The sequence below is a fragment of the Lemur catta genome, chromosome 15, assembly GCF_020740605.2.
Source record: "Lemur catta isolate mLemCat1 chromosome 15, mLemCat1.pri, whole genome shotgun sequence".
Taxonomy (NCBI): Eukaryota; Metazoa; Chordata; class Mammalia; order Primates; family Lemuridae; genus Lemur; species Lemur catta.
In genome coordinates this window covers 50,326,935-50,349,126 of record NC_059142.1, presented here as the reverse complement: position 1 = coordinate 50,349,126, position 22,192 = coordinate 50,326,935, and the positions used below count along the sequence as shown (strand labels likewise).

Below are 22,192 nucleotides of genomic sequence, written 5' to 3'. Positions count from 1 at the left end.
GGCGCTGACGAGATGCTCAGATGTGGCCCCGAGGGTTCCTCGGTGTACTCTCCGCCTCTCCTCCCTTCCAGCCCCCGGCTGGCCTGCGTGCACAAGGTGTCTCTCGGACATTGATGTGAATATGTGAAAATCGTTCTTTTCCTCTCTGTTCTCATCCTCACCTTAACTCATCGCTGTAGGATTTGAGCAGTTTAGCAAAAATGCACGCAGCACAGGTGGATAGACAGGGAGGGGTCAGAGGAGGGATCACAACCCCCCGGGGAGGCGCAGTCTCCTGGGTTTGGCAGGAGAGGCCTGTCTCCTCCACCTGGTTTCTCTAGGCCCACGGTCACACCTCCTATTTAGAGCACTTGACCAAACTTTGACAGTGTCACAGCTGGAAGACACATATCTGGTCCAGAGATCAAGGTCCCGTACATGTTTTAGAGATAATCGTCACGAGTAAAAGGAGTCGACACATGGGCAGGATGCCGGCGTGAGTCACATGCATGCACAGGCTTTATTCATCTGTAGTTTACACTCATGAATAATTCTCCAAAATGCCACAGGTTTGATACTTCCACGTTAGTGGAATTAATCTCAAACAGCTGAAATTATTTAACGTACTGTTTTCCGTTACAAATACCTTCTGATCCAGCCACTGTAACGTTAGCCGAAGCACTGGGATGAGGACAGAAACTTCAGCGCTTGCATTTCTGGCACAAAGCAGGTGTTTCATTGAATGAACAAAAGAATCCGAGTCTGCGGTGAGGGACACCCAGCCATCAGTTTTAGAGTGATTACATTGGCTAACGAATTTTTTACAAATAAAAAATCTCAGAGGGGCTAGACCCAGGGTGAGGCGGGCTGGGGATGTCTGGAGGATATCTAGGACCCAGTACAACACTGTAATTTGACACAGAAAGAAACGGGTAGAATTTGGGGATGAGAATTACTTGCCCAGAGTCACCACTAGGCAATGCCTGAGCTCAAGGGTGGACTGGAAGGCTCTTCTCCCTGCACTTGGCCGTCTGTCATGAGGACCATGCTGCTTCTGAATCACTCCTAGAACTTGTTCAGGAGGCTTCTTGCCCAGAGAGTCAGCATCTGTGTTTTGAGAAAGTTCCCCAACACTCTACTACCCCAGTCTGCCCTTGCCTTTAAAATCTCCGTTTATAGAATCACTCCTTTGAGCTGAGGCTTCGAGAGCCCTCCCATGAAATGGTGAGGCCCTTTTGATATTGGGTCATAAAATATAAAATGTCTGATTTCGAACCAAAGTTTAGTCTATTATATCTCAAGAAGCAGTGCAATTAATCAAAGTATGCGCCTAAACCATCGCCCCAGTTTTGCCACCTTAATGGTAGCTGGTTTATGTCAGCAGTGAAGAAGCCTGGAGAGCGAGTAGCAATGAAATCGCGAAAGGCATTTTCCACAGCTTGTTGAGAATTGAATATTTTTTTCTTGTAAGAAGTGGTCTAAAGCCTGGAAGAAGTGGTAGTCAGTTGGTGCAAGGTCTGGTGAATACAGTGGATGACAGAGAGTTTGTAAGTCTAGTCTCTGTAGTTGGAGCGGCATTGTTTGTGTGACATGTGGTCAAGCGTTGTCTTGTAAGAGGATTGGCCTGCCTCTATTAACCAATCTCAGCTGCTTAATCATAAACATCCTCATCATTTCATCCAATTGGTTGCAGCAGACATCCTCCGTAATCGATGGGCCAGGTTTCATGAAGCTGTAGTGGATAATACTGGCGCTAGACCACCAAACAGACAGCATTAGCTTTTTTGATGAATATTTGCTTTTGGACTATATTTTAGCACTTTATCATTATCCAGTCATTGTGCCGAATGCTTGTGATTGTCAAAAAGAATCCAATTTGTATCACATGTAACAATATGGTGTAGAAATAGTTCGCCTTTATGTCGTGACAGCAAAGAAAGGCAAGCTTTAGGACGATTTTTCTTTTGACGTTTAATTTATGTAGTACCCATCTATCCAGCTTCTTTACCTTGTCAATTTGTTTTAAATGGTCCAATATTGTTGGAATAGTAACATCAAACCTTGTTGTTAATTTATGCATAGGTTAAGATGCATTCCCTTCCACTATAGTTTTTAGTTTATCATTATCCAACTTGCTCTCAGGTCATCCATGTGGCTCATTTTTAAAATTAAAATGATGAGGGCTGGGCACGGTGGCTCATGCCTGTAATCCTAGCACTCTGGGAGGCCGAGGCTGGTGGATCACTCAAGGTCAGGAGTTCGAGACCAGCCTGAGCAAGAGTGAGACCCCGTCTCTACTAAAAATAGAAATAAATTATCTGGCCAACTAAAAATATATTTACAAAAAAATTAGCTGGGCATGGTGGCGCATGCCTGTAGTCCCAGCTACTCGGGAGGCTGAGGCAGGAGGATGGCTTAAGTCCAGGAGTTTGAGGTTGCTGTGAGCTAGGCTGACACCACGGCACTCACTCTAGCCTGGGCAACACAGCGAGACTCTGTCTCAAAAAAAAAAAAAAAATTAAAATGATGAGGATGGAACTTTTTAAACCATCAACATACTGTGTGTTCATTAGCCAAATCCTTCCCAAACACTTTGTTGAGTAGTTGTATCATTTGCCTGGAAAATAGTGACATCTTCCCTCCTGCAATGATGCTTGGCCACTGAGCCCTCTCCTAGCCTGGCACCGGCTTCCGTCTCCAACAGTGACAACACTGTACTTCCCCTGGGCCCCTCGCTCCGGCACCTTAGGGCCTATTCTTGTTCTGGGGGCACCTGCAAAGCACTTCCTCGTTTGGAGTGCGGAAACGGGCCCAAGCAGGCCCAGGACAGATCCGCAGCGTCAGAGCACACTTGTGTTGCCTTAAGTTCATAGTTTATCAGCCCAGAGCATTTGACAGTCAGCTCAAGTGGCCTCCAGAGCTGCCGGGTTCTTCCCTGTTTGTCTGTAGCTTGAGTCACTCAACGGGAGTCATGCAGTTCCTACTGGTGCCACTGGCTGTCAGTGGGACACACCGAGGTTCACGTTGTGGCTCTCCAGGAGGTGTTTGGCCTTGGAGATGTCACTTAACCTCACGGAGCCTCAGTTTCTGCTTGTGTAGAATTGGAATAATTACGGCTGCTCGGCAGAGATTTTGGAGGTTCAACAGTGGAACCTAGAGCACCGAGCTCAGCCTTGGCATACACTTGCTTGGCAAAAGGCGCCACTGGTGCTTTGTTGGCCTCATCACTGTGAGCACTGCAGCCCTCTGACATTCCACACCTCATCCTCAGGGGTCTATTTGCCCCGCTACTTAGGATCTCTGAATTTCCAGCAATGGTGTTCAGACTGCCTCCCACAGAGCTCTACAGTTTTCACGTGGGGGTGGGAGCAACGCTTTGCTCTCATCTGTTTCCAATATTGTGTTCCTACCCAAGGCTGCATTGGAGGAAAAGGATTCCCCTGCAGGATTAATTCAGAGAGCAGCTATGCCAAAGCCTCTTGAGAGTCTGTTTATTCCTTTAGCAAGGCAGGCTTGTCTGGCCATGGGCAATGCGATGGCACTTGGCCAGGTGACACAAGCAGGCTCTTCCTTTAACAGCAAGTGGCAAAGGGATGCGCCAGATAACCTGGAGTGGTCCCGTGAAGCCCCTGATTTGATGACACAGTAGTTTAAATCTCCTTGACTGCAAATTAAGCCCATTTAATAGGGGGATCTGCTGGTAGTCTGTCCCCTATAAACTTGAACAAGTGCCCTGCTTGCTACCTGTGGGGCACACATCGCATTAGCATCTCACTGGGCCACAAGTGGGCATTCGCAGCAGCAGGTTGGGGAAAAGATGGGCAGAGGCCTGGCCCTGGGACTCCACCTCCTCGCTGGACAGAAGCATCCAGATGTAGACACTAAGAGGAAGCTCTGCCTGCCGGGCACATCTGGGGCCTGAAGGGAAGGACCCCGGGCAGGGCGTGGTATAGCGTCTTTACTGTCAGGAACCAGACAAGAATAATGTGGGGTCCAGAGGCAGGTGGCGCAGGACAGCAGCGGGATCCAGGATGAGACCACAGTCAGCTTCCAGAAGGTCTGCACACAGCAGGACTATGATACTGGCCGATGGCTCAGGAACAGAGGCAGGAGACACGAGCGAGCAAGACGAGGCTGCCGTCCTAGGAGAGCTCAGGGTCGGCCTGGAAGCACCAGCAGCAGCAGAGCTGGTCGCAGGGACTCGTTCAACCTTAGCAAAAAGGCAGATGTCCTGTGTGCAGAACAGCAAAGAGGAGAGTTGAGTCTCACTTTATAGGACGAGAAACCTGTTAGTGTATCTTGTGTTAAGTCAAGATTGGTCCCAGGGACACGGCTGAGCCTGCAGGTGGGGTCAAGAGGTCCAGCTGTGGGTAGATCTGATGCAGAGGTTGAAAATCTATTTTGAAATCAGAAAATGTCCCTGTGTTCCTAAATCCTTCCCTAATCCTCGCTGACCATCTTGTACCTGTGTATTGCATGGGAAACTGAGCAAAATGTATGAGGGGCCTGGTGCAACCAGGGGGGGAAGACTGAGCTCTGCGGTGTTCCTGAGACGAATCCTCTTGGGCTCGTTGCACTGGAAGTAAAGCCCAAGTCACCCTCGCCCTCGCTCACTAGACTCTACCGCGCAGGACTTCCTTAGGTTTCTTGAGCACACGAGGACCTCGCCCATCCGTGGGCCTTCGTTCTTCCTCCTCCCTCTGCATGGAAAGTACTTTTTCGCTCGTGCTCACTCTCTAAACCGCTCTTCCCCCTTTAATGCTCCAGAGCTCAGTTTCAGTGTCGCTTCTTCAAAGAGTCCGTCTCCAACCACTCTTCCTAACCTAGGTCCTCCCCTGGAATTCCCCGTCAGCGCCCCGAGGCTGCATCTCTCGTAGCATCGGGGCACAGTTCAAGGTGCAGAGCCGTCTGCCCGCTCAGTTTTCCACTGGCTCATCTGTCGTCTGTCTGCTCCCAAACATCATGAGAGCCTGGGCCCTGTCTGTCTCACTCACTGCTGTGCCCTCGGCACCCAGCGTGGGCCGTGGCATGTAGGAAGTGCTCAGTAAGTTTTTGTCAACTCAGTAAAGGAATATGTATTCAGTGGAGTTTAATCAATGATCGTTCTCCTGCTCAGTGCCATTTCTGTCCCATGCTTGGCCCATTCTGAATTGGTGCAGCTAGAATCAGAGGCCGCCGAGAGTTCTGCAGGACGTTAGCCACGTGGTCGCTGGGGGTCCTGAGACAAGCTCGCGTCCCTGGGCAAATTCGGGCCATTGGAGACCCAGACTGAGCTCCAACAAACTGGAGAGCGGAATGCTTCCCTCCTGTCTGCTCTCTCTGACGGAGTGGCCCTTCCCCCAAGCTCTCCGATGCCACCCCGTCCCCTTCTGCAGACAGTGCAGAAAGACCCCCTGTCAAGGACTCCATCTGTGCTTTGATGCAGCGGGAGACTCACCAAAGTGGCAGTCATGGAGCTGGATGGCAGTGTTTTCTGTGAAAGGCCATCTGCCAAGGCAACCTGCTCCATGTCTAGGTAAAGAGTTTGGGGACAGCATTAGTGTTTCAGTCCCTTGATCTGGGGAGTCTCTTGACATTCCCCCAGGGTTTCCATAGCTCTCTAGGGTCTGGAAGACAGCACTAAGCGCTCTCCTTGGTCACTGTGGGTGCCAGCTGGGCAGGCCTGCCCAAACCCGGGACGGTGGCTGCGTCAGCTTCCCTGGTCCAGAGAAAAGTCCTCTGTCCTGGCTGGTTGGATCATTAGCATTTGCTGCTCTCTTTTATGATGTGTTACTTAGCTTGTAAATTGTCTGCCTGTCTCACTAGCCTGGGCCAAGCCCCCAGGCCACAGCTGGACACTTGTGCCATTGACTTTACCAGGATACGGTGCCGTAAATGTCCTGCTGACCTCTGGCACAGTGAGCAGCCCAGACGCTTCTGGGGAAGGGGAGGGGGAGGGTGGTTATTGGGACCCAGCCTCTGACTCATGAGCTGTCGAGGGAGCCTGACAAACCCACTTTTGGAAGGAGCCTACGGACAGTCATAAGCTTTTAACAGGCCTGCGGAAATGACTCTGTGGCTCCCTGGGGCCCGAAACGAGCATAGAAAACCTCTCTTGTGAGTCACTGCAAATATTTACACTCAAAAGTTTGATTGCAAATTCTTCTAAGCGCTTGGATGGCACTGCCCCTGGGACTTAAAGGGCCCTCTGCCAGCAGCAGTCAGAGGGGTAGTGTTGAAAAGGATCAGGTGGGGGGACTCCCCACTTTCAAAAGCAGCCTGGGAAGAGCCCGGAGCTGCCAGGCCTCCCAGAGGAGTCCTGGGTTTGGGCTTCTCTAGGAAAATGCAGGTGACAGAGTCCCGGGGACTCTGGGCTCTCTCTGGGGACCTGTCCTCTATGAGCACATCTGACTCTAAGCTGCACTTTGGGTGCCTGGTTCGGCCTTTAGCTAAAGGGTTTTCTACCCGATCAAACCTTTGTGACTCAGTAGGAGCTTTTATGGGTCAAGTGCTGGGTGTTGATCCCCTGCTGACCTTGACACTGTCAAAATCAGCCTCAGGGGGAGGGGACAGAGCAGCAAAACCAAGGCAGATCATGACATTGGATTACAGTCCTTCTTTCTTCCATATGCCAGCAGGTATATACTTCATCCATCCATCTGTCCATCCTTCCTCCTTTCCTTCCATAGAGGATCTACTGAGAACTAGCCATGAGGGAGCAGTTGCTTGTGGCAAATTAGAATGTAGGGGCACCAGAAGCTTCTACATGAAGGAGCACCTTCCTCAGAAGCCACTGATCACTTGGCCGCGTGACAGAGTCTTACTTGGAGGGTCCCAGTACCCACACTTTCCTAGACTGCCCTTTTTAATAGGACAAGAATGGAATTGCTAGATTGTCAAGACTCTGTGGGCAACAGTTCTTCTCACAGGTGCTGGTTTGTGACAGAGGACGAGAAAGAAGCACAAGTGGACAGTTTTCTTCTGTTTTGGTTTGTTGACATTTTGGGGTTTTGTTTGTTTTTTAATGAAATAGGTGCCTCAAGATAATGCTATAGGTCTTAGATTATTCGGATCAGAGAAGATTTGAACTTTTACCCCGCAGTTGAGGTTGACTCATAAGTCAAGCAGTTATGTAAATAACAGGGCTGATGGGAAGATAATAGAGGCTCCAGGTGAAAGTGCAGCTTCCTTCAGGGTGGAATCACCTGATGATTACAGGTGAAGAGGTGAGTGAGCCACAACCACAGTCACCTGGAAATGAAGCTTCCCTCAGAGGTAGTGGGGCTCTCAGCTAAAAGACACCATGAAGTGTGTCAGGGGTCAGTGAGTTGCTCCTAGTCCAGCCGGGAAGTTCAGAACCACGTTGATAAGCCTGTCCTGCTGCAATGGTCTCTGCCACTGAATTACTGCAGTTGATCCTCGGGCAACACGGGGCTAGGGGCGTCAGCCTCCTACATGGCTGCAAATTTGTGTATAACTCTGGACTCCTCAGAAGCTTCCCTGGTAGCCTACTGTTGACTGGAAGCCTTACCAATAACATAGACAGTCAGTTAACACATATTTCGTATGTGTTATATACTGTATTCTTAGAATAAAGTAAACCAGAGAAAAGGAAATGTTATTAAGAAAATCATAAAGAAGAGAAAATATATTTATTATTAAATGGAAGTGGATCATCATAAAGGTCTTCATCCTTGTCATCTTTATGTTGAGTGGACTGAGGAGGAGGAGGAGGAGGGGTTGGTCTTGCTGTCTCAGGGTTGGCAGAGGCAGAAGAAAATCCATATATAAGCATCCATATATAACCCATGTTGTTCAGGAATCAACTGTAGTAGTTTCGGTATGTGGAAATGTCAGCAGGAAAAAATGGTCCTTTCTCCTGTGTGGCTAGCTGTCCCCAGCTGTGATGGGGAGAATAGGAGGAGCAAAGAGATGAGGCGTGATAGAATCCGTGACTTCTCTCTGTCCCCCGACACCCTCATCTGGTCTCTCTCACCTGGACTGACGCCATCATGGCCACTCCTGCCTCTCTGCGACCCTCTGTCCACACCAGCCACAGGGAATGCTTCGAAAGCTGGTTCCAGTCACGTGGCTGTGCACTCCCGGCCTCCAGCTGCTCCTAAGGCTCCAAATCCTTAACTCAGGACTCAGCAATTCCACTCCTCAGTGTAGACCCAACGTCACTGAAAACAGGTGTTCCCACAACAACTTGTACACAAATGTTCACAACAGCACCGTTCATGGTAGCCAGAAGGTAGAAACTACCCAAATGTCCATTGGGGATGAATGGATAAACAAAATGTGGAATGCCCACGTAAGGGAATATTGTTCAGCCATAAAAAGGAACAAATTGCTGATACACAATGCAATGTGGATGAACCTTGAAACCACGCTGTGGGGAAGAAGCCAGACACAAAAGGCCACATGCTGTGCGGTTTCGTTTATGTGCTGTCCAGAGTGGGCCAGTCCAGAGAGACGGAAGCAGATTCACGGTTGCCATGTGACACTTCACGACCCTTCACTCCCGTGATACTTCGGCCATATCCATTAAGAATAAGAACATTTTGATAGAAAACGAGGTGGGGGGGACATGAAGATATAATTCACAAAAAAAAGATATAAAAATGGTCCTCGAGCATATGAGGAAAATGTTACAACTCCCCCTTCATTATAAAAATGCTAATTAAAAACAACCTATCAGATGGGCAAAATATAAAAATATGACAATATACTCTGTAATGAAGCTGTGGAGAAACCGGCTCTCTCAAGCGTTGCTGGTGGGAATGCAAATTGGCACAAGCTTTCTGGAAGGAAATTTGGCAACATCTAATAAAAGTATATAAGCATTTCCCTTTTAATCTAGCAATCTCACTCTTAAGAATCTACCCTAAAGATACAACTCCAAGAATATGGAAAGACATATAGGCACAAGATTATTCATTGCAACATTGTCTGTAATCACAACTTACATGCTTATATATGGGAGAGTGGTTGAATAAACCGTGGTATATCCACACAGTGGGGTGGTAGATAGCTGTAAAAAATACTAGGACGATAACTGTGAACTTATTACAAGTGATTACCAGGAGATGGTGTTAAATGAAAAAAAGTACTAAAGAGTATCTATAGTGTGCTACTATTCATGTAAAAAAGGAGGAGACATAAGAAAATACACATATGCCTGCTCACTCGCACAAAAGATATAGGAAGAATAAACCAGAAACCGAGAAGATGCATTACCTATGGAGGGTACGTGGGAAGGGACAGGATGGAGTGGGAATGCGGTGGAGGTGACACTTGCCCCCCCTTCTTGTATAATCCTAACTCTTGCTTGTAAAAATGTTTCACATACCCCCCAAAATCAATAAATAACCAAGATAAACCAAAATGTGGAGGAGCCCAAAATGGAATCCAAACAGTAACAAAGGAAACTAACCATGTTACAAATGAATCACACAACCACACCGATCACTTTGGAAAAACAGTCTTTTGACTGGATCCCACAGGGCTCAAGGCAAAGAGGAACAGAGTGCAAACGCTGTACCGCAGCTGGAACGTTTCTCACAGGAGTTCTGTTACACGTGTTGTGTAAACTGCGGCTGAGCAAATAGGTAGATGTATCGTAGATAAGGAGAATCGGGTTTCTCAGCGTCGGTGAAAGAAGATACAGATAGAGAAACAGGGAAGCCTAGAGCAGAGGGGCATAAACTTTCTGTTAAGGGCCAGATAGTAAATGTTTTCAGCTTTGCAGGCCATAAAGTCTTTGTGGCAGCTGCTCAACTCTGCTGTTGAACGAAAGTAGCCGTAGATACTGTGAATGGGTATAACTGTGTTCAATAAAACTTACCTGCAGAAGCAGGCAGCAGGCCACAGCTTCCTGACTTTTAGCTTAGAATGAATCTTGTGATGCTGGATTGGAATCAGAGGTGTCCATGTGAAATTACGGTTTTGTTTTTGGGTTTTGTTTTGAGTTGATATATGTATATATTGTGAAATGATTACCACAATTTAATTAGTTAACACATCCACCACTTCACATAGTTACTGTGTGTGTGTGTGTGTAGTGAGAACATGTAAGATCTACTCTCTTAGCAAATTTCGAGTATATAACACAGTATTGTGTTCTGTAGTCCCCATGCTGTATGTTAGATTCCCAGAGCTTACTCATCTTGTAAAAGTGTGTACACTTTGACCAGTATCTTCCCATTTCCCCCACCTCCCAGGCCCTGGCAGCCACCATTCTGCTCTCTGTTTCTATGCATCCAGCTCTTTTAGATTCTACATATAAGTGAGATCATGTGGTATTTGTCTTATGATTTTTGACCTACATATACAATAAATACAGAAATAAATATAGCCGTTTGCATCTGTGTGGTTTAGCACTGTCAACCTGAAAAAGAAATCAGAGAGAAATATCTGCTAATATAATGAATTTATTCAGGAGTAAGCAAAAAGGATGCTAATCTGGGATACACAGGAATGGCGAGCCACAGATGCACCTAAACAGGGGAGGAGAGGGGGAAGAGGAAGCTTTTATTGGCAGAAAAAAGCATTAATGCTATAGCAAACAGAGATCTTTTACATTGTCTGTGGCAGTAGAGAGTTGGTGATACATGGCTTCAGAGTATGAACTATCGCTAAGAATCGCAGGCTGCCCCTCCTGAACCAAGATCACAGCAAGATCCACTCTCACTGTGCACCCTTTCTGCAGGGGTGTGTTGGGCAGTTTGGACACACGCGTGAAGCCCTTGAGCTCTGGAGTCAACAGGCCTGAGCTGGAATTTCAGCTGTGCTACTTGCCGGCTGATGAGCTTGGGAAAGATACCTCTACCTCCGTAAGCCCCAGTTTCTTCATCTGTAACATGGGGTCACACTTCCTGCTTAGGGTAATTGCCAGAGAAAAAGGAGAAGATGCTCGTCTGGTGCTTAGCACTGGGCCTGGCACAGGGCAGGGGCTTAGTCAGTGGCTCTGGTGCTCCTGCTGTGATTGCCGCCAGCCAGGTGCCTCTGCAGTCCACTCCTGGCATTTCTGGAAGAAGTGGCTCCGATGAGGGGAGTTGCTTTGCCACCATCCTCATGGCATTGGTAGCATGTGCAAAGCAGCAGGCACTGAACCTCCCAGCTGACGATCATCCCCACTCACCCCACTGGCATTGGCTTCTCGGCCACGTACCCTGAGCTGTCCATATTGGGACTCGCAGAAAACAGTCGTTTCCCACCAGCAAAACTCTGAGTCCCCGGCTAGCTAGACAGCAAATCCAAAAACACACAGCACAAGCAAGGAAACGATTTCTTTTGTCAGCTTTCTTCCCAGCATCTCTCCTGGTTTTCTCAGGTCCTGCCTGCTGCCCGCACGGTCAGTGGTCCGTGTGCTGTAGGCTTCAGGGTGGGCAGCAGCAGCCTCACCTCGGAGAGTTTTCTCAGGCTCGTAGAGGTGCTATTGTCTGACCGTGGGGATTCAGGGCTGGGCTTTGGGGCCTTTAACTTCCTGCGTCTTGCTCCTACCTTGTCACCTGTACCCTTCAGGGAAGTCTGCAGAATGACAGCCCGACCCCAAGGTACCCATCCACCTTCATCCTCCCCTTGTGTTCACGCCCTGCTGTTGCCGTCTTAACGTGCTCCACACTGTCCTCGCCTGCGAGCCCGCAGCGTCACTGGCTGTGAAGGTGGTTCCGTTGCTGCCGCTCCCCCCTCTGCACTGTGGAGCTTAGGTTCAATGCCCCTGAAACTCTTCTCATTTGCAAAGGAATAATCATTCCCGTTTGTTTTGGGAGCACAGGCTGGGTGTCAAACAAGGAGACTACATACTGGCCAGGCAGCTCCCTCTTCCCTGCCACGGAGGGGAGGGAACACATTGTAACCACATGCAAATGGCCGGGGGGTTCTCAGGAGCACTGTAGCTCCGAGAGCAGCTCAAGCACTCTCCCTGGAGGAGGAGGAGGAGCAGGTGGTGTTCAGCTTTGAACTCGGGCCACATGCCCCAAGGATAAGTGAAGGTATAGTATAGATGGGTCTAAACAATGGAATAGGGAGGAAAAATCGCTTTCTGTAAGTTTTGCGTTGGCCAGGAGCCAGGCAGAGAGAGCAAAGGGACAGAGACCGCAGTCAAAGGCTATTGAGAGCGCGTGTTATTCAGCGGCAAAGCATTCAGCTTCTAAGATCGTGCCCAGAAGATTGTTTTGCGGCTGGAAAAGAAAGGAGCCTTTCAACCTCTCTCCTGCAGCCTGCGCTGCAGTTTTGCTGAGCAGCCGTTTTGGAGTTTCCTCTTGGAGCGATTGGTTTATGCTGTCCAGATGTGCACAATGTGATGGTTTTGTTTTTTGGGTTTCCAGATGTGCACAGACAGGAAAATGAGCTTTGGCAAAGGCGGAGGCCTGTCTCGGCAGCCCCTGGAATCCGGAGAACCCACAATGCCGTCGTTGTGCCGGGATCACAAAGCTCGGGATCTGGAAAAGAGCTTACGGGTCGCCCAACTTAACCTCCTTGTTTCACAGCTGAAGACAGCGCGGCCCAGAGAGTTGTGACCCGCTCGCCGCTGACTGACGATCTGCAGCTGGGAGCAGACAGCAGCCCTGCGTCTGTACACGTGTCTGTCCCAGCGCTTCGTGCACCTGGCACTTGTCCGTGTGCTTGGGACGGGTTGATGCACAGAGGTTCTTCGCTTGTTCTGGTGCCAGGGCAGGCGTGGGAGAAGGAATGAATAATAAGCATAAAAAATGAACACATTCTGCAGTAGGTTAGAAGGTAGTAAATGCTATCAAAAAGGAAGGAAGGAAGGAAAGAGAGAAAGGAAAATACACTAGGTTTGGATAAGGATAGGGATAGAGTTCATTGAAAAGGTGACTGTATTAATTCTAAATTGCTACGTAACAAAATACTTCAAAACTTGGTGGCTTTAACCAGCAAACATTATCATATATTTTGGGGGGTTAGGAATTTGAGAGTGGCTTTGCTGAGTGCTCCTGGCTCAAGGTCTCCCGTGAGGTTGCAGTCAAGAGGTCAGCTGGGGCTGCAGTCACACGAACGCTTGGCTGGGGCTGAGGGATCCGCTTTGAAGATGGCGCATTCCCGTGGCTGTTGGCAGGAGGCCTGAGCTCCTCCCCACGTGGGCACCTCCATGTGGCTGCTTGAGTGCTCTCACAGCATGGCGACTGGCTTCCCCCAGAGCTAGTGGTCGAAAGAGAGAGAGAGAGAGAGGCCACAATACCTGTTATGATCTGGCCTTGGAAGAGGTGAACAAGTGAGCCACAGATATCTGAGAAGGAATATTTCTGTGAAAATCCCCTAAGGTAGGAGCAACCAGGCATTTTGGGGCAAGAGCAAGGAGACCAAATGACTGGAGGAGAAGGAGCTAGAGGAAGAGCAATAGAAGAAGAGGTGAGAGGGAGAATGGAGGGCAGGAACACATAGGCCGTTGCAGGCCAGGAGAAGAAGCGGGCCCTGCCTCTGAGTGACATGGGGAGCCACAGCAGTGTCTTGAGCAGAGGAGCAGCATAATCAGACAAGGCAAAGGGGCAGAGAACAGATTTCACGGGCCAAGGGCAGGCACAAGGAGACAGGTTAGGAGGCTGCTTACCGTAGCCCAGGAAGGACGTGTTGGAGGCTCCCACCCGGGAATAGCAATGGAAGAGGGGAGAAGTGGCTGGATTCTGGACAGATCTTGAAGATAGATCTCTCGGGATTCCCTGGCAGATTGCCTGTGAGGTGTGATAGAGTAGCCAAGGACGATCGATACCAGGGTTTATGGTCTTCTTGTCCCCAAAGCTGCCACTGGCCACTTGCCCCGTCAGCCTTCTGTGCTTCAGGGCGAAGCCGTGAGGTGCGGAAGAGGCTTGGAACACAGCGTGATTCCCTCACTGCGTGCCCCACGCTCTGTTCTTAGTTTATCCCTCGCCCCCTGTGGACCCTGGTTACTACGTCTACAAGATGGAAAATGGCCTGTACCTCGTATGGGAAAGAAATAGCAAATGTTTATAAAGGCAGTTAAAGCTCCATAGAAGAAAGTGCCAAAATGCTGGAAACATTTTTAGTGGTGTGCACTTGTATTTTGAGAGCTGGAGGATTAAGTGTTTCTGTTGCACCCCCTTAAAACGTGGGTGCTGCAGATGCAGAGGCTGAAGCTCTCGGAGAAACTGCAGTGAGCGGCGATGCTCCGCTCAGGGTGGGGTGGGGACGGACTTGGGCATCTGAGGAAATGCCCCCTACAGAGGTCCAAGCCCATGATCTGCGGATACTGTCCACACACCACGTTCGCAGGAAATGAGAACACAGGGCCCTCATCATCCAAGCCCTCAGACGGTCCTCTTCTGGGCCTTGCACTGCTGCCTAAACTATTTATATTCCAAAACACACACAACTAAGCTATGCTTTAAAAGTGAATATAGTGTCCTCCTTGGAGGAGGACAGTGGGAAGGAGTCCAGCTTTGGGGGGTCCTGGGGTGCTGGCCACGTTTCATTTCTAGATCTGGGTGTGGGTTTTGTGGGTTTGTCCAGCTGCTGAAAATTCGTCATGCAGGACACTTACGGGCTCTGTTCCGCACGTGTATTTAACTTTTTAAAAAGGCCATGGGACGTTACTCTTTTCCCAAAGGTATTCCTCCCACCCAGGAACTGAAATCTTGTCTTTACAGAGTCCCGTATTTCTGCTCAAAGGCATTGTTTTTAACATTCCAAACACCTTAAGGAGAATTAACTGCTCATGGTCATTGGCCTGTCACGTCAATTAGTAGATAAGAAAGTATGGCTTATTTTTGCCTGTTTGGGGACTTTATGTAAATAGAACCATACAGCATTTAGTACCCTATGTCTAATTTCTTTCACTCACAGTTTTGTCCCTGAGACACCTGCAGACTGTTGCACGTGGGTGTAGACCTTTCGTTCTCATTGCCGTACAGTATCCCAGTGTGTGAAGGGAACACGATTTATTTATTCACTCTTTTGTGGGTGGGCTTTGCATGGTTTCTACCTTGGAGCTATTATCAATAGCCCTGCCTTGAATGACAGCACTCCTAGGATGTGTCTTTCCATGGCTGCATAGGCACGTTGCTCTTAGGTGTGTCCCCTCACCACACCGCATGAGGCGGCCTCATACCCAGCCAATGAACAGGGTGGCTGCGCTTTGCCTGAGGGGAAGGTCCCCAGGGCGTCCCTCCAGGAGTCAGAGATCCCACAGGTCTCTGGGAGGCTTCCCTGTACTTCTGCTAGGTGCTCTGGTGACCTGAATCACCCGCAGCCATCACCCTGCCTTCTGGCCTGATTTCCCGGGGCTTTTCCCCACCCCCTGGGAGGAGGGCAGCAGGCTTTAGGGGAATGGATGGGTCATCTCATCTTTCCAGCCTGCACCAGTAAGGCTCCCAGGCTGCACGGAGGGGTGGGGGAAGATCCCTTGCGTGCTAAGCCAGCTCTGCCGAGCAGGTAGGGCCGGGCAGCCCTGCAGGGAGCGCCCAGCCCCTTCCCACCTGCAGGCTCATCAAACACCACGACAGGCTGCCCGAATGGGAAGCCGGTGATGTCATCTGCAGGCCTGAACAATCGGGCCTTTCACCGTAGGACGATAACAATCAAAACAGTATGTAAGGGCCTGCCACGCAAGAACACACATGCTCATCGCACATGGGAGGATCTGAAAGCCGGGGTGAAGCGGGGCTTGTCAGGAATATGCCACTCTCCTTTCATACTCAGCCGCCCAGAGAATGTAGCCTGGAGAGCAGGGCTGCAGGTTGCCGTCTGCTCACTTGCCAATTCTCAGAGAAATCCGCGACTCTCTCCACCACCTCTCCTGAGGGCGCCTCACCTCCAACCCCAGGACTAAACCCCAGTCCGCCGTTGGGGCTCAGGCAGGCGTGTCCCACCGCACAGCTCCAGGTGGCGCCATGCACAGAGCACGCAAGATGAAAGGTGCCCTTGGAATTGGGCAACACCAGCATTGTAGCGCGACTACAGCTTTGCCTTAAGGGAGCCGAGGCCTGGTGGTTCGCAAGCGTGTTGACATTCAGCCCCAGGAAGCTGTCCTGCCCCGGCTAAGCTCCCTGGAAGACTCAAGTCCCCTGAGCCTAGAAATTCTCAGACGAGATGCGTGAGATTAGATGTTTTCTGTGCTCTGTCTGAGCAGTGTCTGCTGTTTCGATGTTTGCTGAGGAAGCAAGCTCACCTGAACCGTTGCTTACCCTTGGTCAGTGGGTCTCAACCAGGGGCAGTTATGTCCCCTAGGGGGACATTTGGCCATGTCTAGAGACAGTTTGGTTGTCACAGTTGTTGAGAGGTTGCTACTGGTAACATCCTATAATGCACTGAGCAGGCCCCTGCAACAAAGAGCTGGTGGCTTGAAATGTCTGTAGTGGTGAGATTGAGAAACGCCACTGTGGATGAGCTGTTCCAACTCCATCAAGCCCTGGAGGTCTCTGGTTCACATCTCTCCCCATCTTGCCTGCTGTCCTACTCGGCCAGAACCTCAGCTCACTAGCTGAGCGGGCCTAAGGCAGTGCCTGCTCCCTCCTGGGCATTTGGGCCTGGGAAACCATCCCTCTATGAGTATATGCTGACGGGTCTGCATGAGGCCCAGAAAACCCGAAGCATAAACAGTAGCGGTTAAAAAGTCCCGCTCTGTCAGTTCCCAGCTGGGCAGCCCTGGGGACCAGTTACTTAACTCCTTGTGCATCAGTTTCCCCGTCTGTAAAATGGGAATAGTAATGATGGAAAACGCTTGTGAGGTGGTTGAGGGAGCAAAGCGTGTTGCTACGTGTCAGATGCTCACAGCCACGCCTGGCACTGAGTGACACGCAGTCTGTGGCAGCCACGGTTATCGTCATTTTTCTTCTAGCCTGAGGACCTCAGGCTGCCTGTGACGGACGTGGCAGCGCAAGACGTGGGCTGGTTTTGGCCGCAGGTTGCTGCAGTGGGGTCTGCAATGCTGTGCGCGGCTCTTGGCACGTGCTCTGTGCTGCTGCCAACAACCTGGAAGCTTCTCCCAAGCTCAAGGCCTGAGACGTTCTCAAGTCAAAAGTGTGAGTGGAGACGGCTACTAAATGAATTCCAAGGGAACCCGCCCCCCACCCCGCCGGCGCTCGCTCGGCACAGGGGTCTGCCTCCCGAAGATGAGGTGGGGGCCCCTGGGTGGAACCTCATACTTTGGCCTTGGGGAGACACTTGGGGTGGGGCTGGGTTGTTTAACACTCAGAGTTTCCCTAAAAAAGCCCACAGACTCAGATGGGAAAGATTCACAGAGGACAGATGACTAAGAGAGAGAGGCTTGGGCTCCAACGCATTCTTTGGTTTTGTTTGTATGTTGGCTTTGACGTGGGGAAGGGGAGAGAAAGGAAGACCCAGCTCATTCTGCCAGATCGTCTATCTTTGCCTCCTCTGTTCCTTCTTCCTGTAGGAAATGCATTTCCCTATCGAAAATTGTCCCCATCCTCCTACGTCTGTCGTGAAAGTCACTTTTTTAATGAAGGTTTCCTGGGGCGTCTTTCTCTGCCAGAATCACCCTCCCTCTACGCTCTGGGCTTCTCTTATGGCCTTTGGCAAGTTCCGTGCTGGGCGGTAGTGATTTGCAGGCAGGGCCTTTTGCCCTCTGTGATATTGCAAGTTCCTTGAAGGCAGGGCTCCCCCTGACATCTTCTTCATATGTGGCGTGAGCTTGCTCCTACACGCGCCAAGGGCTTGGTGGATGATTCTGGAGTGACTCCTGGGGAGAGGCTCCCAGCTGGCCAAGTTCTATTGCAGGGCATGGCTCTGCCCGGGAGGGCACAAAATTGAGAAAGCTGAGAAGCACCCATTGGACAAGAGATCGGGGTGAGGCTGGGAGGTCACCAGGCAGAGGGGAATAGGAGCCTGAGTGCCAGTCTCAGCGCTGCCTCGTTCAGGAGCCTCGGGCAACTTTAACAGCAGCTGCTGGGACCAGCACTTCACAGCGATCATTTCCCGTCTGCACAAGAGCCCTGCAAGTGGGGCAGTTGTACGCCCACTTTACAGATAAAGCAGAGGCTGAGTGTCTTGTAGCTCGCCCTGGGTCACCCTGGTGCACCTGGGGTCCCACTGAGATCTGTTCGGTATTGCATGTCACATGGCCTCCAGCGGTACTAAGCCAGGCCACCTCCAACGGCCCTGACTTTTAACTGGGGCAGGGGTGGGGGGGTACCGAGCAGAGGGAGGATGCAGGAGGTGAGCAATTAATCAGAATCTCCGGGCCGGGGCCCAGGCCTTGGCATTTGGCAAAGCTCCTGGAGGCGGGAACGTGCAGTCAGGTTTGGGAGCTGTGGATTCAAGTCTCGTTCGGAGAGTTGCCAGTGGTGGAGAGTAGAGAGCATGGGGGGACTGGGCCCTTCCATTGGGTCACCCCTACATGGCCGACACCTAACGGATGCACAACATGCAGCAGGGTGAGGGAACATGGATGGCCTGTGCCAGGGCTGCACATACAGTGTGTGTGTGCATGTATATGTGTGTGTATGCATGTGTGTGTACCTGTGTGCATGCATGTATGTGCGTGTGTGTGTTGGGGAGAGCCAAATTAAGAAGGCTCGTGTATGAAGGTGGGAAAGGCAGAGTTGTGGTCCCAGCCCTTGCTGTCGGACAAGGAGCACGGGAGGGACCCTGTGATCACCCAGCGAGGCGATGCCCTGCTCAGAGGGCCTGGCCAGACCAGAGGGTGCGGCACCTGGTTGGGCTGGAAGCCCCGTGCCGGAGCCGGGCAGGGCAGAGGCAACGAGGCTTGCCAGGGGTGGAAGAATGGGGTTTCTGTGCTGCTTATCAGGACGTGGCTCCTGGGCAGGATGTGGAGGAGGCTCCCACCGCCCGCCCGGCAGATGGCTGTAGTGGGCGCTGCGTCATGGCAAGGACTTTGGACAGGGAGCTCCACCCTGACTTGCTGTGACACTGGGTTGGAGATTGCATGGTTGCACGTGGAGTAAGTCATGCACCTGCCTGTGAATGTGGGGTCAGAGGATGGCAGCCAGCCCACCCCAGACAAGACCTTGGCCTTCCTCATGAGAATACACCTTTGTCTCGAGGCTTTGCAAAGAGTCAAGAAAGCTGGTTATATTCACTCGACCATTTTGAGGGCTGCAAGGGGAGACTGAAAGAGCTTCCAGGGAATGGGCCCAACCACGAGGGTGTGTCTGAGAAGTCAGGGCAGGGGCTCAGGAAACGTCGGCAAGAAGTTGTCCTTAAGGTTAGCTTCTTCAACAGAGATATATTTCAGCTGCCTTCTGTTCCTGGGTTGGACACCCAGGCTCAGCTTGGACATGAAACTGGTAGAGAAGCTGCTGGAACAAGTTGTATTTCTTCCCACGGCCGGTTGGAACATGCTTGTCAGGGTCCTACGACTTGAGCAGGGCTCGGCAGTATCTTCCAAAGCTACATTTGGATTCCTAGACCCGGGGCCCAAGAGGCAAGAAGAAGTGAGTTTATTAACTCTGATCCCACAGCTAATCACCCTCCCTGGCAGAGCGACAGAGGAGGGGAGCCCCAGGGCTTTCAAGGTGACAAAGGGGAGACTGGCTGGGGAATGATGGGGAGGAAGAGTGAGATGGCCAAGCAGGCCCCACCACCACGCACACACACGCATTTAAAACACAAAGGACCAGAACAGTACTTTTTTTCCTAAAAATCTCTAGCCAGATTTCTTTTTTGATCCTGTCTGATTTCTCCCCATCCTCCTTCCCCGCTGTTGGATGAGAAAGATTGGGACTACTGGAAGCCCCGGGGTGGGGTCACCCTCGGCCTGAGGAGTCAGGAGCTCTGAGACTCAATGAAGCTTGTGTGCGTGAGTTGGGGGGATAAAGGCAAACACAGGGTGCGGTGCAAGCTCTCAATCAAAATGGAGATTAGACATTAAACGCTGGGATTATCCTTGGTGTTTTCTGCTGGAGGCTGAAGCTCAGGGCCCTGGCTAGGGCCCGACGGTACCATCAAGGCCGTGAGTGTGCCCAGTCCTGGGAGCCATGGGCGGGTGGGCAGGGGGCACAGGGTGGGCCCCGCTGCTGTCTCCAGCTCTCCCTTGCCTCTGTCCGAGCTGATGAGCAGATTCCTACTGGCAGCAAGGTGCCCGGACACGAGCCAGTTGACCTGAAAGCCAGGTGCTCACGGAGTCTCCCTTTTCTTTCTGTTCTACCCACAGCTCCCTCAGGCCACATCCCAGTGCCACTTACCAAGTGACACCCTCTTCTCGTGCCCTTGAGATCTCCATTGATCAGACAGGCCTTCGTGGAGGCCTGCTCCTTGGACCTGTCCGGCCCAGGCAGAGTCTCGCCTGGGACACACTCTAAGATGGTCTTGCTGTGGTGCCTAGATGGCCCTGGCTTCCCTCTGATCACGCGTCTGCCTCCTCTGCGAGCCGACATTCGCCCGGCTTGCAGGAGTTAGTGGCATGTGCAATGAAGGTTCTTCACGTTTGTGCATGCACATCTCCTTTGCTAAATCATAAGCCCCCCGAGTCCAGGCACCAGCCATGGATTGCATTTGTGCCCCTCTCATTCTGCTCGCCTTCCCTTTGCACCTGGCCTGTGTGCAGAGCAGGATCTCAGGGACAGCACCGACCGGCACAGTCCCTCGGGATCCTGCAGAGGCTGGAGGCGAGGGGACCACAGTGAGCACCACTGGGGCCCAAAGCAGTGCAGTGACAGTGCCAGACGTGCCCAGAGAGTCCACATGAAGCCGAGCCCAGAGCCAGATCTGGGTCGCCATTGGCTTCTGCAGCTGCTCTGCCTTCTCTCGTTTCTGAAGTTACTTCTGGATACAATATGATAAGAGAATAGAAACCAAAATGCACTGAGCACCTCGCATGTGCTAGGAATGTCATAGGCACGACTGGGTCACTGGGTCACTCCGCAGTCGACGGAGTGGTGGTTGATGGTGCTATTCCCGAGTTGTATAGAAGAAGCAGAGGTGTAGAAAGGGCGATGTAGAAACTGCAAAGTTACGCAGCCAAGTGGCAGAACTCAGCCACCCTGACAGCCAGACAGCATGTCCTCTGCTGTGCCCAAGCACCGTGAGGATAGAGTGACAGGATGACGGGTGGAGGACCTGTGTCCCTCCCTCCTGCAACCCACGCTCTCCACGACACGTGTGCCCCTACCTTCCTCCTCCTTCCTGCTGTCTCAGGCCACTCCTGGCTCCCTGGCACCAAAGCAGAGCTTGGGGCCTCGGCCAGGGGCTCCCGTTGCGTGGGACACGGTTCCAGGCAGCAGCCTTCATGCTCCTTCTTGGTCTTTCAGGAACTTGGCCATTGGAATTGGAATCCAGAATTTCCCCGAGGGCCTGGCGGTCAGTCTCCCCTTGAGAGGGGCGGGCTTCTCCACCTGGAGAGCCTTCTGGTGAGTGCCGCGGCTCTGCGCCAGCTGCCCGGGCCGGGCCGTGTCCGCCAAAGTGCTCAGAGCGTCCGCTGTGCAGGCTTCTTTCTCCGAGAACGACCTCTTCTGACCGGGAAGCGAATCTGGAGCTTCTGGTAAAACACCAACAACCCGGGCAAACCTGTATATCTCCAAGGCTCGGGGGTCTCATCTCCTGACCTGCAGCCTGCAGCGGAACTGGTCTGAACGGCTGGTTTCCTATTTCAGAACCCCGCTGTGGACAGCCACGGCCACCAGTGCCAGGTTACCACGCCCCGGTAGGGAGAACCGAGGCAGACCTTGTGTCCACTCCAGATGTCAGATGCCTTAACTTACACTGACGTTCCCCTGCCTGTCCCCAGGAGACATCACAGTCACTCCTCTCCTAACTCCGTCGGAGTGAAGACAGCTTCTGGGGTGATGATGATCTTTGCACTCATACCCAGTATTTCCTCTTCCCCAAAGGGCTTTCTAGTGTGTCCCGTAATTGTATCCTTTCAACGTCAACCCTGAGCCTCGGAACACTTCTTTGTTAAAACAATCGCTGCTCTAGAATGCGTGGTAAGAGCATTTAAAAGAAGTGCTAATAACAATTTTAAAATGCTTTCCATTTTATAGGGCCTTATAATTTACAAGTTCCTGCACATGAATTATTTCATTTCCACCCTCTGTTATCTCTTTCTCCGTTGTTGGAGTCTATGGAATAGGGCATTTGGGCGTGGCCGGAGCAAGGTGGCCTTAGAGATTTTTTTGAAAGTGTGAAAACAACGACTGTCATTTCATGCAGTTGAGGCACCAGGGGAGATGAGGGGAAGGGGTGGCGTATCCGTGGTCTGCATCCAGACCCTGAGATGGAACTGTTTTTTCTCCCCACTCCAGTCCGGGCTTGATATCAAACTCACTTTGTC

General features: G+C 51.3%; 1 protein-coding gene across 4 annotated transcripts in view; it reads left to right on the top strand.

Moving 5' to 3' along the window:
* SLC39A11 (solute carrier family 39 member 11) overlaps positions 1-22,192 on the top strand; it is a 356,160-nt gene that overhangs the window by 330,116 nt on the left and 3,852 nt on the right. For all 4 annotated transcript variants that reach the window (XM_045525211.1, XM_045525212.1, XM_045525210.1 and 1 more), the window contains exon 8: positions 21,171-21,269. In XM_045525211.1, coding sequence (XP_045381167.1) covers positions 21,171-21,269 — 99 coding nt within the window. The remainder of the gene's footprint in view (positions 1-21,170; positions 21,270-22,192) is intronic.